General features: G+C 39.8%; 2 protein-coding genes across 11 annotated transcripts in view; one reads left to right on the top strand and one right to left on the bottom strand.

The window, feature by feature from the left end:
• TENM1 (teneurin transmembrane protein 1) overlaps positions 1-17,372 on the bottom strand; it is a 3,105,198-nt gene that overhangs the window by 565,852 nt on the left and 2,521,974 nt on the right. For all 10 annotated transcript variants that reach the window (XM_074277949.1, XM_074277947.1, XM_074277946.1 and 7 more), the window contains one exon: positions 4,497-4,770. In XM_074277949.1, the coding sequence (XP_074134050.1) occupies positions 4,497-4,713 (217 nt within the window). In that variant the 5' untranslated portion in view covers positions 4,714-4,770. The remainder of the gene's footprint in view (positions 1-4,496; positions 4,771-17,372) is intronic.
• On the top strand, positions 9,738-11,299 carry LOC141549127 (splicing factor U2AF 65 kDa subunit-like). The gene is made up of 2 exons (XM_074278484.1): positions 9,738-11,030; positions 11,165-11,299. Exons 1-2 carry the CDS (start codon positions 9,738-9,740, stop codon positions 11,297-11,299), a joined length of 1,428 nt encoding a protein of 475 aa, XP_074134585.1.

The following is a 17,372-nucleotide window of genomic DNA, read 5'->3' as shown; positions in this document are numbered from 1 at the left end:
TGTTCCGTTCTCCCTCTGACCGGTGAGGAAAGCCTCTTAGTCCTATGATAAAGCCTACATTTGGTGGGTTGGTGATGAGGGAGAGAATTACTTTCCTGTCAAGGCACCCCATGATGCTTTGGCATGTGGTTCATGGTTGCCTTGGCTGTCTAAAACCATAAAGGAGCTGGTCAGAGGAGGGAGCAGCTGTCATGAAGTCAGCGTAATCTCTCTTGGCTTCTAGCCAAAGTCCCAACGGTCAGATCAAACTATGGGCTAATGGAAGTCTACAGAACAATCCTGAGCAAGTTAAGAAACTAGGGTACCATTCTCAGTTATACTGTGAAGAATTAGTATCTGTTAACAGAAATCACTAAAAATCATGTCCTGCTAAGAGCTTCATTCTGTAAAAATGGGTGGGGGTGGGGGTGTGCACAAAGGGCCCAGTTCTGAGAGACCCTGTTCTCTTCCCTCCCTGATGTCAACTTCAAATTTAAGAACACCCCTTCAGTAGCCTCAACTTCACTAAGAAGCTGTAACTCAGAGCTACTTGGGAAATTCAAGGATATTACTCTGTTCTCACTCTCAGTCGTGACTAATAAATTTAAAAGATCTTAGTTTTAATAAAGGAGCTATGGCAGTTGACCATAGGCATTTTGTAAGAGGTCAAAGAATCTAATTCTCTCCTCTCTTCTCTTCTCTCCCCATTTCCCCAAAGGGGATAATGAGCAGAATTCAGTTCCCTTGCCTCTCATCTGATGACATTTCTAGTAGTCTAATTTATTTTCCACTTTGAGAAGTTACTTCAGTGGCTGTGTACATGTCCACAATTGAAAGTTAATGGAGGGGCAGCTAGGTGGTGCAGTGGATAGAGCACCAGCCTTGAATTCAGGAGGACCCAAGTTCAAATTTGGTCTCAGACACTTAACACTTCAGAGCTGTGTGACCCTGGGCAAGTCACTGAACCCCAGCCTCAAAAAAAAAAAAAAGTTAATGGAAAAGAATACACACACACACACACACACACACACACACACACACACACACACACACAAAACACATCTTCCAAGAAGCCTATCCTTAAATTGAGGGATAACTATGAATTACAGTATGGACTCAAAATTTCACAAAGCCTACTTAATAAAGCCAAACTCCTATGGGAAGAAGATACTGGCTAAGAAACACGCTTTTAGAACAGAAAGGAGATGTTGTTTTGGATGAGGACAAATGAGATTTAGAGGAGTATGCTATTTAGTACATATTGGCTTACCAGTAAGGGGGAGGGAATGATGGGAATTATTGGGGGGGGGGTTCTTAACTGGAAGAAGAGACAAAAATCAAAGGAGGTAGAGATTATAAGGGAGGGGTTGAGATTGTGGGAGTCAGCAAACTCCAGTTACAAGTGACTCACTTAAGGAATGATCTACCCAGACAGAGTTTTTTCAGTGTCCCTGACTATGTCTGCTTTAACAGTCCTGAGTCCTGGTGAATTTTTACACTTTCCACTTCCTGCTTCATCATTGCTCAGCAGATCAGAACTGCCTACCTTTGGGAATACTGAACTCTTGTCTATTTTCTGTCTGTATTTTTATAATGTGTTTTGTCTCCAGATGAAGATCAGATTATTCCCAATTGCATTCTGAGTGTTTACTATAAAGGACTTATATTCAGGGAGAAGGACAGCAGGGAATCCAGGAAACTCAATAGCCTTAGACTTAACCAAAAAGCTCTATTAAGCTCTCTCTGATGACACAAAGAGGGACTTCAGTAGCACATTTGTAACTACAAGTGTTCATTTCCTTTTTTGAATGTGCAAGAACTGCTATTGTTTGCTAGATGATGTATACATAAATACATAGTGATATTGGTAAGCTGGGGTATTATTTTTTAACATAAGAATCTTTGGAAATTTTACCCTTCTCTGATTTCAGACAGGCCTGGAGAGACTTACAGGAACTGATGCTGAGTGAAATGAGCAGGACCAGGAGACCATTATATATCTCAACAACGATACTATATAAGGATCAATTCTGATGGCCGTGGCCCTCTCCAACCATGAGATGAACCAAATCAGTTCCAATAGAGCAGTAATGAACTGAACCAGCTACACCCAGCCAAAGAACTCTGGGAAATGACTATGAACCACTACATAGAATTCCCAATCCCTCTATTTTTATCCGCTTGCATTTTTTATTTCCTTCTCAGGTTAATTTTACCTTATTTCACAGTTCGATTCTTCTTGTGCAGCAAAAAACTGTATGGACATGTATACATATATTGTATTGAACATATACTTTAACATATTTAAAATGTATTGGTCTACTTGCCATCTCGGGGAGGGAGTGGAGGGGAAGGAGGGGAAAATGGGAAGAAAAGGTTTTGCAATTGTCAATGCTGAAAAAAATACCCATGTATATATCTTGTAAATAAAAACTATAATAAAAAATAATAATAAAAAAGGAAATTTTACCCTTCTCACCTCACTACTCTGGTCAGCAGCATTGTTAGGGAGAATACCTAGGTGAGTAAGCTCTAATTCACTAAAGCAAAGAAATTCTTCTGTGAGGAGCAAAACCTTAAGGCCTTCTGCCTTGCCTCAGTTAAGTAAGTCGCAGATAACAACTAAACAAAACAGAATCTCCTGAAGATGCTTTGACTGCTTTCCCTTAACCCGTGGTATTTATTGCAGCTTCATTATTTTGCTTTCCAGTCCCTAAATTGCTGGGAAGATGTCACCCTATTTCTAAAACTGTGATAATGCTGGGCTCAGCTGCACCCTAGTTCTTATAGATTATAGATTTCTCTATCCTAAATAGAGATAAGAAGGCTAAACTTCTTTAAATCTCATCCTCAGTGTACTGTTCAGCCACACACTGTCCCAGAATCCCTGAGAAATCAAAAAACTGAAACACTGACAGGAGACTATAGACCACTGCGCTGCCCAGATAGCTGGCAGAAAACAATTTCTGATGTTTTAACCTTACTTGAGACCCTTGGGGGTTACTATGCAATTTCTCTAATTTACCTTTCCTTGGCTCAACTCTTTACCTCGGAATGGTTAGTCTTACATCAAGCTCCTGTCAGATATTGGGTAGAAACTTAACGCAAGACTCATACCTGAGAAGCACAGAGTCTCACCTTTACCATCCGGAGACCTTTATTAGCTATGGAGAATATCTTTCAGAAAATCTCATTAGGATGCCTAAGTTTTATGCAACTGGATGTTCTGGTTCTTTCTCCTCTAGGTCTGGTAATTAGTTTATCACAAAGCAGGCAACTGCTACTAAATAAAAAAAAAATAAATAAATGTGAATGAGAGCATCCAATCAATTACTCCTTTCCATTATTTTCTGTAAATCCTTCAAGTAAACCCGATGCAGTTAGGGAGAGGAACGGGGTACTGAAGCAGCAAGGTAACCCAGCAAGTGAGCAACAGGGCTAACATTAGAACTCAGGTCTCCCTACTACGGTACAGCAGCTCTATGTCTAATACCTTACTTAGATGGTCATGACAGAAGTAATAGGAAGACCGGAAATGAATAGGCTGCAAAGGGGTAAAGTCAATCAAAACGGCTACATCTCTGAAAATTTTCAAAAATGAGCATCACAGTTAACATAATTAACTTTTTGTATCTTCAAATACGAGTGTGTACATTTTTTGACCTAGAGGAAGGCCTTTGGCCTATGTCACCATGGTCAAGTCATGTTATATCTCTGGGCTTCAGTTTTTCTTTAAAAAATGGGGAAGTTCAACTAGTTGACTTGTGAAGTTCCTTCTAATTTGAGCTCTCTAACTGCAGGACTCTACAGAATTTAGAGTCCCCTACTAAGGTTTTATGGATGGAAATCAACAAGTATCACAGTACCCGGAGGGAGTGCCCATGTGGATGAGACACCAAAATCAGTGATAGAGATGAAACGGGGAGAGCTCTGAATCAGCTAGAGGTTCACAATTATCAACTAAAATTGCAGTTGAGCTGATTAGACTCTAGCTGTGTATAACCGGTAGGGATCCATAAAACAGGTGGGAGTTCTCAGTAGAAGTGAGGGGAAGTGCTCAGCTACACCCTAAAGAATGAGAGGGTCTCCTCTTTTTGTAGTCAGCCCGCTATCTCTGTACTGTTTCAGTTAGGAGATTCTGTGTAGCCTCATTTGGTGGCCTTAGCTACCCTGCTCTAAAACCTTATCAGCTGTCAAATATTTGTCTCCCAAAGCACTTAGCTGTTTGCTCTGTGCCTTACTAGAACTTATTTCTCCTTCATCTGTAAATGGCTATTTGTCAGATTAGACACATTTTGAATGTTCTGATAAGAGGATTGCTGGATCCCAATATATTTTGCATCTGTAACAGCACACATAACCCTAGGCCTCAGCTGAGCTGGTGCACAGGCCCTCCTCTCCGTTAGCAATGTTGATCATTAACCAGTTAACATTGGCCAATTAGGTGTATTCGTTTTCCCTAAGAGAGAAACATACGTCATGTGTTAAGAAACCAGAATGAACCAATAACTAGATACCTTGATTCGATTTTTCCACTTCCTTTCTCTTTCTGCTCTGGCTGTTACAATGGAGTCGGAGCTCTTGATTATACTCGTGCAGAGTTTCTCGGGAGTTATAGGGTTGTCCCGGTTTCCTTCCTTCTTCACTTTCATCAGAAGAGCTGGTATAAGCTAGGTCCAACTCATGCTTGACTTTGGACAGAGGCTGGTAGGGCTTACAGTCCATTTGCTCCATCTTTGATTAAGAAAGTTCAATAGCAGGAAAAGGCTGAATACTTGAATGCAGGCAGTCCTAAAAGAGAAGGGGAGAAAAAGATTGAACAGGAATCTTCTTAGCTTTATTCATATGAAAGAAAACTCATCAGAAAGACTCACAATTTGTTCCAATAATACTATCAAAGCTGTTTAGCAAAAAGACAAACTAGATGACATGAAGTTAGCCTGAGGCAATAAATATTATCTTTTGAACAAACTAGATACATTCATTTTCAAGAATGTAGGATCGTGGCATGTTTGTAGCACAAGAAAAGACCGAAGGTAACAAAGAAGCTGCCTCCAAAGCCATTTGGACTGGGTTTGTAACAACTTGGGTGTAGGTACCTGCATATAGTATATAGAGATATATATATCTACATATATCTTTATATATATATATATAACTACATATATCTTTATATATATATATATATATATAAAACTACATATATCTTTATATATATATAAAGATATAGATATATATATATAAAGATATAAAGATATATATAATAACTACATAACTATATAAAGATATACACACACACACACACACACACACACACACACACACACACACACATATATATATATATATATATAACTACATATATCTTTTTTCCCTGCAGGCAGAAAACAAGACCAAACCCAAATTGAGAGAGGCCAGGAAAATCATTCAAAACCCTATGAAACCAAGTCTTTAGCCAAACATTCTCTTGAATATGTATCTATATTTAAGATGGAAAAATAGGGAAAGTATCACTCTCTGTCTTCTACTTTTATGAATTTGCCTAAGCTATCCTTCTGTTCCTTAAATATTCTCAGTACAGATGGTAGGTAAAATAGATAGGCCAGAAAGACTTGTATTCAAATCTCGATGCAGATGTGAGCTGTGTGACTTTGAGCAAGTCACTTAACTCCTGTTTACCTTTTTTCCCCCTCATTTGTAAAATGGGTTTAATAATAGTACCTAGTTTCCAAGATTGTTATCACAATCAAATGGGATAATATTTGTAAAGCTTTTTGCACAGTGTCTGGCAATCTAATTTAGCAAACATTTATTAAATGCCTACTACTTAGCACTGTGGAAAGTCAACCACCAGTGCTGAGTCAGTCTGAGTGAGCCCATGACTGTTGGACTTCGGGCACTTGTGCAACCAGGCTGGAGGAGATGTCAGTTCCGAGACTATGTGCATTAACCCCATTGCCCCATAATACTGTGATGGGGTCTTCCCCCATTATGATCTTGATACTAAGTTCATTTTCTTATTGAAAAACACGTACCAATCAGGACTGTCTTGTCCTTATACCAAACGTTGTTTATTCCTGTATATAAAAACAACTTGCAGGTTGAAACCTGGGTTAGTCTGTTGGTGCACTAAATAAAATCCTTTTTCACCTTTCTCTTCCTGAGTTTGCCTCAATAACTGGGGTAAGGCCTGAACTATATTTCTCTTTTGATACTTCAAGGAGATCACAACCGAGTGGGGGACACAGGCAGATATATATATAGATATAGATATAGATATAGATATAGATATAGATATAGATATAGATATAGATATAGATATAGATATAGATATAGATATAGATATAGATAGATATATAGATAGTTATAGATATAGATATAGATATAGATAAATATAGATATAGATATAGATATAGATATATGTGTGTGTATATATATAGATATATATAGATATAGATATATATGTGTGTGTGTGTATATATATATATATATATATATATATGTTTATATATATATATATATATATATAAACAAGCAATGTACATTTTTTCTTTTATTAAACCTTCTTTACAAAGCATAGGCATGGGCAATTTTTCCAACATTGACTCTTGCATAACCTTTTGTTGCAAATTTTCCCCTTCTTCCTTCCACCCCCTTCCCTATCTGGCAGGTAGCCCAATACATGTTCAATATGTTGAAATACATGTTAGATCCAATATGTGTATACATATTTATACAGCTATCTGGTTGTGCATGAAAAATGAGATCAAGAAGGGAGAAAAAGAAAAACTGAGAAAGAAAACACAATGCAAGCAAATAACAACAGAGAAAGTGAGAATGCTATGTTGTATTCCAACCTCTGTTCCCATGGTCCTCTCTCTGGGTGTACATGGCTCTCTTCATCACTGTATAAGTGGAATTGGTTTGAATCATCTCAATGTTGAAGAGAGCCACGTCCATTAGAATTGATCATCGTATAGTCTTGTTGTTGCTGTATACAAGGAACTCTTCCTGGTCCTACTCATTTTACTTCACATCAGTTCCTGTCAGTCTCTCCAGGCCTCTCTGAAATCATCCTGCTGGTCTTTCTTACAGAACAATAGTATTCTTCAACATTCACATATCATATTTTTTTTCAGCCATTCTCCAAGTGATGGGCATCCACTCAGTTTCCAGTTTATGGCCACTACAAAGAGGACTGACAAACATTTTGGCACATATAGGCTCCTTTCCCTCTTTTAAGATCTCTTTGGGATATAAGCCCAGTAATAGCACTGCTGGATCAAAGGGTATGTACAGTTTGCTAACTTTTTGAGCATAGTTCCAAACTACTCTCAAGAATAGTTGGATTCATTCTCAACTCCACCAGCAATGCATCAGTGTCCTAGTTTTTCCACATCCCCTCCAACATTAGTCATTATCTTTCCTTGTATCTTAGTTAATCTGATAGATGTGTCTCAGAGTTGTCTTAATTTGCATTTCTCTGATCAATAGTGATTTGGAACACTCTTTCATATGAATGGAAATGGTTTCAATTTCATCATCTGAAAATTGTCTGTTCATATCCTTTGACCATTTATCAATTGGAGAATGGCTTGATTTCATATATATTAGAATTAGTTCTCTGTATATTTTGGAAATGAGGCCTTTATCAGATTCTTTGGATGTAAAAATGTTTTCCCAGTTTATTGCTTCCCTCCTAATGTTGTCTGCATTAAAAAAAAGTTTGTACAAAAACTTTTTAACTTAATATCAAAATTTTCTATTTTGTGATCAATAGTGATCTCTAGTTCTTCTTTGGTCACAAATTCCTTCCTCCTCCACAGATCTGAGAGGTAAACTATCCTGTATTACTCTAATTTATTTATAATCTCATTCTTTATGCCTAGATCATGAACCCATTTCGACCTTATCTTGATACACAGTGCTAGGTGTGGGTCAATGCCTAATTTCTGCCATACTAGTTTCCAATTTTCCCAGAAATTTTTGTCAAATAGTGATTTCTTATCCCAAAAGGTGGGGCTTTTCAGTTGGTCAAACACTAGATTGAGATAGTTATTGGCTATTTTGTTCTGTGAGCCTAATCTATTCCATTGATCAACTAGTCTATTTTTTAGCCAATACCAAATGGTTTTGGTGACTGCTGCTTCACAATATAGTTTTAGATCAGGTACAGCCAGGCCACCTTTGTTTGATTTTCTTTTCATTATTTTCCTTGAAATTCTTGACCTCTTGTTCTTCCAGATGACTTATTTTTTCTAGGTCATTAAAATAGTTTCTTGGGAGTCTGGTATAGCACTAGATAATTAGATTAGTTTTGGGAGTATTGTCATCTTTATTAAATTTGCTCTACCTATCCATGAGCACTTGAAATTTTTTCCAATTGCTTAGATCTGACTTTATTTTTGTGGAAAGTGTTTTGTAGTTTAAGCAATATATATGTTAAATAATAACTATTTAACCAAGGGAAGGCACTGGAATTAGGAGGAATTAGGGAAAGCTTCCTGGAGAAGGAAGGATTTGGGTGGGAACTTAAAGAAAGCTGGAGAGATCAGTAATCAGAATACAGGGCTAAGTAGTTTGAGAACTGATAATAAGTTCTGAGATAAATATTTGTCTCTCCTTCTACCTCTTCCCTAAGACAGCAAAACACATGGAAATGTTGGAAGAATTCTAAGCCCTGGAATTTGTGAGTTTATTTTTGTTTCTGTGAGGCAATTGGGGTTAAGTGACTTGCTGGAAGTTACACAGCTAGTAACCATTCAGTGTTAGGGGCTACATTCGAACTCGGGTCCTCCTGACTTCAGGGCCAGTGCTGTCTCCATCATAGAGGCTCCACACTCATGCTTTTTTGGTATAACAAGTTAGAAATAGTCTAGATTTTTAAGTGATTGCCATGATTATCTGTTAATTCAATTTATGAAATTATTTGATTCTTTAATATAGTATCTATTTATCTATATGTGTGTGTACCTATGTACATTTGTAGGTGTCTATATTTTTTCACACCCACAAATGTTAGTTCTACTCGATAAACTAATAATTTAAAACTTATACTCCCTCATCAACGCTATACAAATAAACTTTCAAAGTGTTCTCTAGTTCTAATTCAAGTTCGTCTCTGTCTTCCACTGCTTCCCCAAACTTCCCTTCTCCCGCCCAGAATCTTGGAATTTGCACAGAGCCTGTCATCAAGATGCATAATGGACCCTTAGACAAGGCTCCTTGAACGGTATATATTCATGATACTTTTCTGCACTGAACTGCTCTCCCATTTTTGCCCATATATAAGTCTTGTGCCCCTGAAATGGATCGTAAGCTCACTGAGAGCAAGGACCCGGAGTTTGAATTCTCTGTATTCCTCAGAATGTCTAACATAATGCTAAGCACAGTATAGGGTTAGAGTGAATAAGTGTGCCTTTTACAAAACGTTCAAGAGTTCTAAAATCCAGCTTCTTAAATTGTGGTTTGACACCTGAACGTGGGAGTCATGAAATTATGATATATTATCAGCAACTGTTTTTTTTTTTTAATACATATTTTCTAGATACGTGAGGTCATGTGAAGAAGAGTCATGAGGGCAAACTTTCAAAAGCCCCACTCTAACATTTCAGGTGATCAATTTTATTTAAATGTACGGGCAGAAAACGAGGAGAGGAGGGGCCGGAAGCAAGAGGCGCGGGTAGCGGAAGTAAGTGAGGCAAGCCAGACTGGCAAAAAAGGCGCCAAACTCAAGCCGCTACTGACTGCCCCTCAGGATGTCTGAGTTCGATGAGTTTGAGCAGCAGCTCAAAGAGAATAAGGAGGAACGAGAAAAGGAGAATCATCCTCAAAAACGCAGCCCCAGTCAGAGCCGGAGCCGGAGCCGAGAGCGGAAGTCTCGGGGTCGCAGCCGAGAACGAAAGCATCGAAGTCACAGCCGAGATCGCCACAACAGAGCCGAGGGAAGTGTTTCTGGGGACCGGAAACGGCACCGCAAACATTCGAGCAGAGGCATTAAAGATGAACATGGCAGAAAAATTCGGTCCTCTCGCCATGAGAAGAGAAAGAAGACCCGCAAATACTGGGATGTGGCGCCACCAGGCTTTGAGCACATCACTCCCATGCAATACAAAGCAATGCAAGCCGCAGGTCACATTCCACCCACCTCAGCCCATTCAACCACGACCCCTGATGGCCGGGGCATGTGGTCCCCTGCGCCCACATCCGGCAACCAGATGAACCGGCAGGCCCGCCGCCTCTACATTGGCAACATTCCTTTCGGTATCACAGAGGAAGCTATGATAGACTTCTTCAATGCCCAGATGTACATTAGAGGACTTGCCCAGGCCTCCAGTAAGCCGGTCATAGCTGCACAGATTAACCAGGAGAAGAACTTTGCCTTCCTAGAGTTCCGAGCAGCGAATGAGACAACCCAGGCCTTGGCCTTTGACGGCATCATCTTACAGGGTCAAGTCCTCAGGGTCCGAAGGCTCCACGACTACCAGCAGCACGGATCCAGAAATCTCTCTGGAGCCGTGTCCTCTGTGGTCCCCAATTCTGCTCACAAGCTGTTCATTGGGGGAATCCCCACTTATCTGAGTGATGATCAGGTAAAGGAGCTGCTGAATTCATTTGGGGCCCTCAAAGCCTTTAACCTAGTCAAGGATGGTGCTACAGGTCTCTCCAAGGGCTACGCCTTCTGTGAGTACACAGACACCAGTATCACTGACCAGGCCATCTCCGGGCTGAACGGGATGCAACTGGGGGATAAAAAGCTCTTGGTACAGAGAGCTAGCGTGGGAGCCAAGAACTCCCTGCTGAGTACCTTGAATCAGATACCGGTGACCCTGCAAGTCCCGGGCCTGGTGAGCTCGCAGGTGCAGAAGGGTAGCCTGCCTACAGAAGTCCTGTGCCTCATGAACATGCTGCTTCCTGAGGAGCTTCAGGATGATGACGAGTACGAGGACATCATGGAGGACGTCCGGGATGAGTGCAGCAAGTATGGGGTGGTCAAGTCTATCGAGATCCCCCGGCCCACGTTTGGCGTGGAGGTCCCCGGCTGTGGCAAGGTCAGGAGGCAGGTGGCAAGAGAGGAGGCACTGGGCACGGGAGGCGGGGGTGAGGGAGTACTGGGTACTTTGGGGGTGACTGGTGGGGGGACGGGCCCCAGGTTCCAGCCTCACTCCTGTCTTTCTCTCCCCAGATCTTTGTGGAATTCGTGTCTACATTAGACTGTCAGAAGGCGATGCAGGGCTTGACGGGTCGGAAGTTCGCCAACAGAGTGGTCGTCACCAAGTACTGCGACCCAGAATCCTTCCGCCGCGGAGACTTCTGGTAGAAACCATTGGTTAGGGGGGCTGGAGCCGTCTGGGGCCCTCGAACCTTCCCCCTCCCTCCGTCTGCCTGGAGGAAGAAGAAACCCCCTCGAAGGCAAAAGGTGTTTGAGCACACACAGACACACACAGACACACAGAGACACATACACAGGGGGATGAGAGAGGGGGGTGGGCCCTCCTTCTTCCCTCAGAGTAGCATCATAGCTTGTGTCTATTTTATGGCCAAAACTTTTTTCAATTTTATTTTCCTAACCCTAGGCCTCCATCCCCTAGGGCCACAAAGCCCTCCTTACCGCCCCACCCCCTCTTGTCTCCTCCCCCTACTGGGACCTGTCTCCTCCCCCTCCCAGGGCCTGTCCCTTGATCCATGATGGTTTTTTATGGAACTGAGACTTTGTTTCTCTCTCTACCTCCCCCCTTCCCCCACCAATGTCATATTTGCTAAAGATGAATTTGCTCGTTAAACGTTTTGCTGTATTTAAAAAAAAAGAAAGAAAGAAAGCACAGGTCCAAGACTCTATGATAAAATTTTCAAAAAGCTAAGGAAACTAAAGATTTTGTGCAAAAGCACCATGAATTAATTTGAATGTGTTTCAAGGAAACATATTTTATTACATACAGATAGACATATGCTTATGAAATATATGATAATCTACGTGACTCACCCACAAAGTTTTCTGCAGTTACTAGCATGGTTTACATACAGTTTGTTCTTTTCTTCTTTGTAATCCTCATTAAACAACTCATAAAAACCTATGAAGCACAGGAGACAAAGGATAATGGAGAAGGAGCTATTCCTGGGAGCAGGAATAACTGACTTCCAGTTCTGTCTCCCATGTGATCTGTGTGACTGCTGACAAGTCATTGCCACCTTTTAAATCTGTTTTCTTATCAGCAAACTGAAGATAAGAATATCTATTATAGGACTGACTTCCTTGCTAGGGTTGCTGGGAGGCTCACATGAGGTAATGAAAGTTAAGGGCTTTCCCAATCCAAAAGCACTCAAGAAATAGAAGCAGCAAGCACCACAGTAACAACTCCGGCCCATCCTCTTTAGATTCCGTCTTTCTTCCTGGCTGCTCAGAGCATTATCATTCAGTATTTGGACAATTGCCTGTCTCCTAGACCTTGTCCTTTGCTAAGGATAAACAGTGCAAAGTGAGCACTGGCACCAAGAGCAAACTTCCAGGGTAGCATCTGTGTGCATAGTTGTGGCTCCAGCACTGAACTCTTCACACATGAAAAGAATCATTAATAAGATCCATCTATCACCTTCTCAACCAACACAGAAATTGCTTTATCTATTTAAGACTGTAAGCTCACAGAGAAGGCCCAGGGACCTCTCTTGGGCCCAGGGCCACTGATACAAAATGGGTGGGGACACCTGTAGGCCTCCAAGTACAAAGCAACTTAATTTGCTGGTCCTTTATAATAAGTGAAACAACCAAATATGCACTCTTCCATTGGTCAGCTTTTTAAAGCACCACTGACCTCTCTGCAACTGCTGTTATTGGAGCCTCGGCTTGCTCTACACATATGGTAGTCTGATCAGAGACTTGAGCAAAGCAGCATTCTAATTACATGTGACTATACACAAATGTAAACCCCACTGAGACTTAATTGCAGCCCTTTTTTTCCTAGCTTCCCTCTCAACTCCCCGGTAAAGCCATAAAACTAGACAAACCTTCATACCGGACAAGTCCAAGAGAAACTGCTATGGTCACATAGCTAACATGTTATTGGCTACTGATGGACTTTTTAACAAAGAGCAAAAGGGAGTTATCGAGACAAGATGATGACGATCATCTTGAGGTTGACAGCTTCCCTTGGGTGCCAGTTCTTTGTTCTTCAAGTTTGGAGACATCTCAAACTTCTTTGTGCCCAAAATATTCTTTCTTTCTTTTTTCTTTTTCTTTTCTTTTCTTTTCTTTTCTTTTCTTTTTTTTTTTGTTTCTTTTCTTTTCTTTCTTTCTTTTTTTTTACAGCTTTTTATTTACCAAATATATTTATGGGTAATTTTTCAGCATTCAAAATTGCAAAACCTTTGGTTCTAATTTTTCCCCTCCTTCCCCCACCCAGATGGCAGATTGACCAATACATGTTAAATATGTTAAAGTATAAATTAAATACTATATATATATATATATACATGTCCATATAGTTACAAAATAGTCTTTCTTTTTTCTTTTTCTTTTCTTTTTTTTTTGTTTCTTTTCTTTTCTTTTCTTTCTTTTTTTTTTTTTTTTACAGCTTTTTATTTACAAATATATACATGGGTAATTTTTCAGCATTCAAAATTGCAAAACCTTTGGTTCTAATTCCCCCCCCCCCCAGATGGCAGATTGACCAATACATGTTAAATATGTTAAAATATAAATTAAATACAATATATATATATATATATATATATATATATATATATATATATATATATATATATACACATGTCCATATAGTTACAAAATAGTCTTTCTTTAGCTTGAAATAAGAGACGGTTCCAATGAAAAGACCAGTTCTGATCATGACTCTTTTGGTGTAAGGAACAGCCATAAGGCAAGAATGTCTCACTTACTCAAGGTATTTGAATGACCTTAAAAAAAATCTGCCTTTAATAACCCAGAAGTCTTACTATAAGTCAAGAGAAGGCACTTCTTCTCTATACCCTTTGCTTAAGTTGAATTTTGATGGAGCCCAGATCAACTACATATAACCCTTGTTAAACTTCCAAATGCTTTTTTCAACTCATCACAAAATATAAAGAATATAAAACCCTGTCAATAACTATGAAAACAGAATCTTAAGACAGCTCCATTTCCTTTGAAAACTACTATTCTTTTGAAACAAAGCCCTTCATATTATATAAATGTGCGTATATTTCCAGTTTTTTTGAACGTACATATACATGGAAATATAACTTGATTACAATGATGGCAGCAACATGTGTGTCTGTCCATAAAACTTTCCAGTCCACAAAGCACCTTACTTCCAATAATCTTGTGACAAGTCATTGCTACCTTTTTAATCTGTTTTCTTAACAGCAAACTGAAGATAAGAATAAAATAAGATATAGGGCACTTCCTAGGGTTTCTGTGAGGATCACATGAGATAATGAAGGCTTTCCCAATCCAAAAGCACTCAAGAAATAGAAGCAGCAAGCACCACAGTAACATAATACTTGCTATGAGACTTATTCCCATTTTAAAGATGAAAACATACACAGAAAAGTTGAGTGGTTTGCTATGGAGATCTAAGTTGTGTTGACTTGAGATTCCCAATTTACTGATGGGGATAAGAGATGAGTAGGTCATATGACATGAATCCAGGTCATCTGATTCCTGGCCCAGTGTTTCACCCACTATGCTACTCCGCCTTTTCTGTGCTTTCTTGTCCCCCCCCCCCACAATTTTCAATAAACAAAAGGCCCCAATTTCATGTTCCAGCAAGTGGGAAGTGTTTTATTACCTTTTAAAAAGACTTTTCCTGGAGTAATAGCTTAATTTTTAGGCCTCTTCAGTGTTAGAGTTAAATATGAGATAATGAATGTAAAATTCCCAATTGTTAGCCTACGGTCACATAGTCAGTATGTATCAAAGGTAGGACTTGAACTCAGGATTTTAAAAAATTCAGATTTGAGATTGAGTCTGTTCAGGGAGCACCTGGCAAAGAAAGGCTGTCCATTAATGCTGGTTGCCACCTGGTGTTTAACATAGTCTTGGAGAGCTGGTTGTGGTAGCCAGGATATGTTAGAGGCAAGATTTAAAGTCAGTTCTTCCCTGACTTCAAGCCTGGACTTCTATGTATGAAAATACTGCTGGATCATAAAAATAGCCAAAAGTAGCAGCCCTAGCAGTGTAGAAACTACCATTAAGCACCAAGTCTGGAATACAGTAAGAACGTAATAAATGCTTGTGGATTCCACCTAATACTTTAAGGTTTATACTTTCCCCACAACAGCTCTGTGAGTTAGGGAATGCATGAGTTTGTTTTCATTTTTCAGAGGAAGTTAAGCTTTTAAAATGAGGTGATATTACATAGCTGGTAAGTATAATAGCTAGAATTTGGATTCAGCCTTCTACTTCCTTCCCATTCTACTCATGATATCATATTATAATTTCCAGGTTTTTCTCTTACTTAGCTGCATAATCAGGTTGGAAACTGGGATCTTATTATTTTTTTTAACAATTGTTGATCTTATTTTCCAATGAAAAAGAATTATGGGAAAGACAAAAGTCAATTCTTTAAGCTCTTACCTGTTTAAGAATCAGAGAGCTAGAGTAGAATGTTCAATTTACTGTTTGGAATCTGTCCTTACTGCCCCAATAGAAATACAACCACTCTCAGGAATCAGCATCTTTTCAGGGGAGATGTTGATTCTTATTTCCTTTCTTTGTCCCACCAAGGGTTTACAACTACAGGGAAGGTGGTGGTAGTTTGTGTACTTCAAGTTGCATTTACACAAAGAAGTGGCCCATTCCTACAATCCTGCCAGTAATTCCAAGGGTCAGGGCCACGTGATCATTTTCTATCTTTGGATTATCTCATTTTTTTTTGCATACTTTGATTGAAAACCAAGTCAAGCAGTAATTTTAGTTCAGGGGAATAGTCATTCACCCCTCTTCTCAGTTTGCTTGACTATGCCCCTAGGGAATCTTGCTCTACTCAGGTAAGAATGAAAGGTCACAAACATATTCTGAGCTCACCTTTTAGAAAAAGGACAAACAGGGTCCATCCCACACACAGGTGGACTAGGGGACAGTTTCCAGACTGTGGATGTGAGTGGGAGCAAAATGTCACATCAAAGATTCTCTCCCTCACAGGACCATCAGTACCTCTGGTTCTCATCATCACACTTACGCCTTTGGGTTAAAATGCAAATCTTATTGGAAAATGGTAGGAAACCACGACCAGCCATAAATATCTCAGCACACTTTTTCAGAATGGGTTGCCTGTAATGATTCTGAGCAAATCGAATGCAATGGAAACATATTTTGATGGGTAAAGACAGAAGCAAGAGCACTGGGAGTCATTTCAACAAGAGTCACGGAATCATAGAATCAAAGGGTAAGCTCTTGACTATAGCTAAGCAACTGAAGTTTCGCCATAGTGGGTCAGTATTGGGGAGCTAACGAAAAGATTCTCACCCTTTCCCAGGACCCACCTTCTGCCATGAGGATATCATCTCTCTTTCTCCTCAACTCAGATCTCCCTTCCTCCATGCACACAATTGCTGCCTCTAAATCCCCATCTCATTCTGAGGGTTAAATGGAACATCAGCATCCATTCAGAGCAACCGTTCTCCAGGCCCCAAGTGCTCCCCTCCAGCTCAACCAAAACGATCCGAGATGCCAGAAATCCTAGGTAGGCCTCTGCTTGTAGGCTATAGAGAACCACCTGTCCCTGACTGCAAGAGCCTCGACAAGTAGTTCTTAAGTAGTAGGTGGTGGCTGTGGGGAGACTACCTGACTCCCTCCTGAGGCGGTCCTCTAATTTGTTAAACACCTTGTGCTAGGTATGGGGGAAACAACGCTATCCTGCAAACAATTTGTAGCCTGGAGGAGCTAACAATTTACCAGGGAGGATGAGAAGGTTAAAAAAAAATAGAAATTAAAGTGTGATAGGAGTGAAGGGGAGATTCAAACAAAGGGCTCTAGAAAAATCTGAGGATATATAGGTATGGGTGTGTGTGTGTATGTACACACACACACACACACACACACACACACATATATATATATATGTATATATATATATATATGTATATATATATATACATATATATATATATAAATATAACACATATACATATGTATATATATAAATATATATATATATATCCATATCCATACATATGCATACATGTATAAATACACATCTGTCTGTCTATCTATTCAGTTGGAAGAATCAAGTAGGTGATACCTGAGCTGGGTACTGAATGGAGAGAAGGCCCACTATGCAATTGGGGTAGGATTAGGGTGGGAAGGAGCACCCTGAGTTAATCCAGCATAGGGGTGATATTGCCTTGCGAGGGCAAGCAGATATAGCACAGAAAGAAAGAGGAGGGTAATGGCTTAAATG

The sequence above is a fragment of the Sminthopsis crassicaudata genome, chromosome X (assembly GCF_048593235.1).
Source record: "Sminthopsis crassicaudata isolate SCR6 chromosome X, ASM4859323v1, whole genome shotgun sequence".
In the NCBI taxonomy this organism is placed as follows: Eukaryota; Metazoa; Chordata; class Mammalia; order Dasyuromorphia; family Dasyuridae; genus Sminthopsis; species Sminthopsis crassicaudata.
The sequence above is the reverse complement of the archived record's forward strand: the minus strand, read 5'-3'. Positions and strand labels throughout refer to the sequence as shown.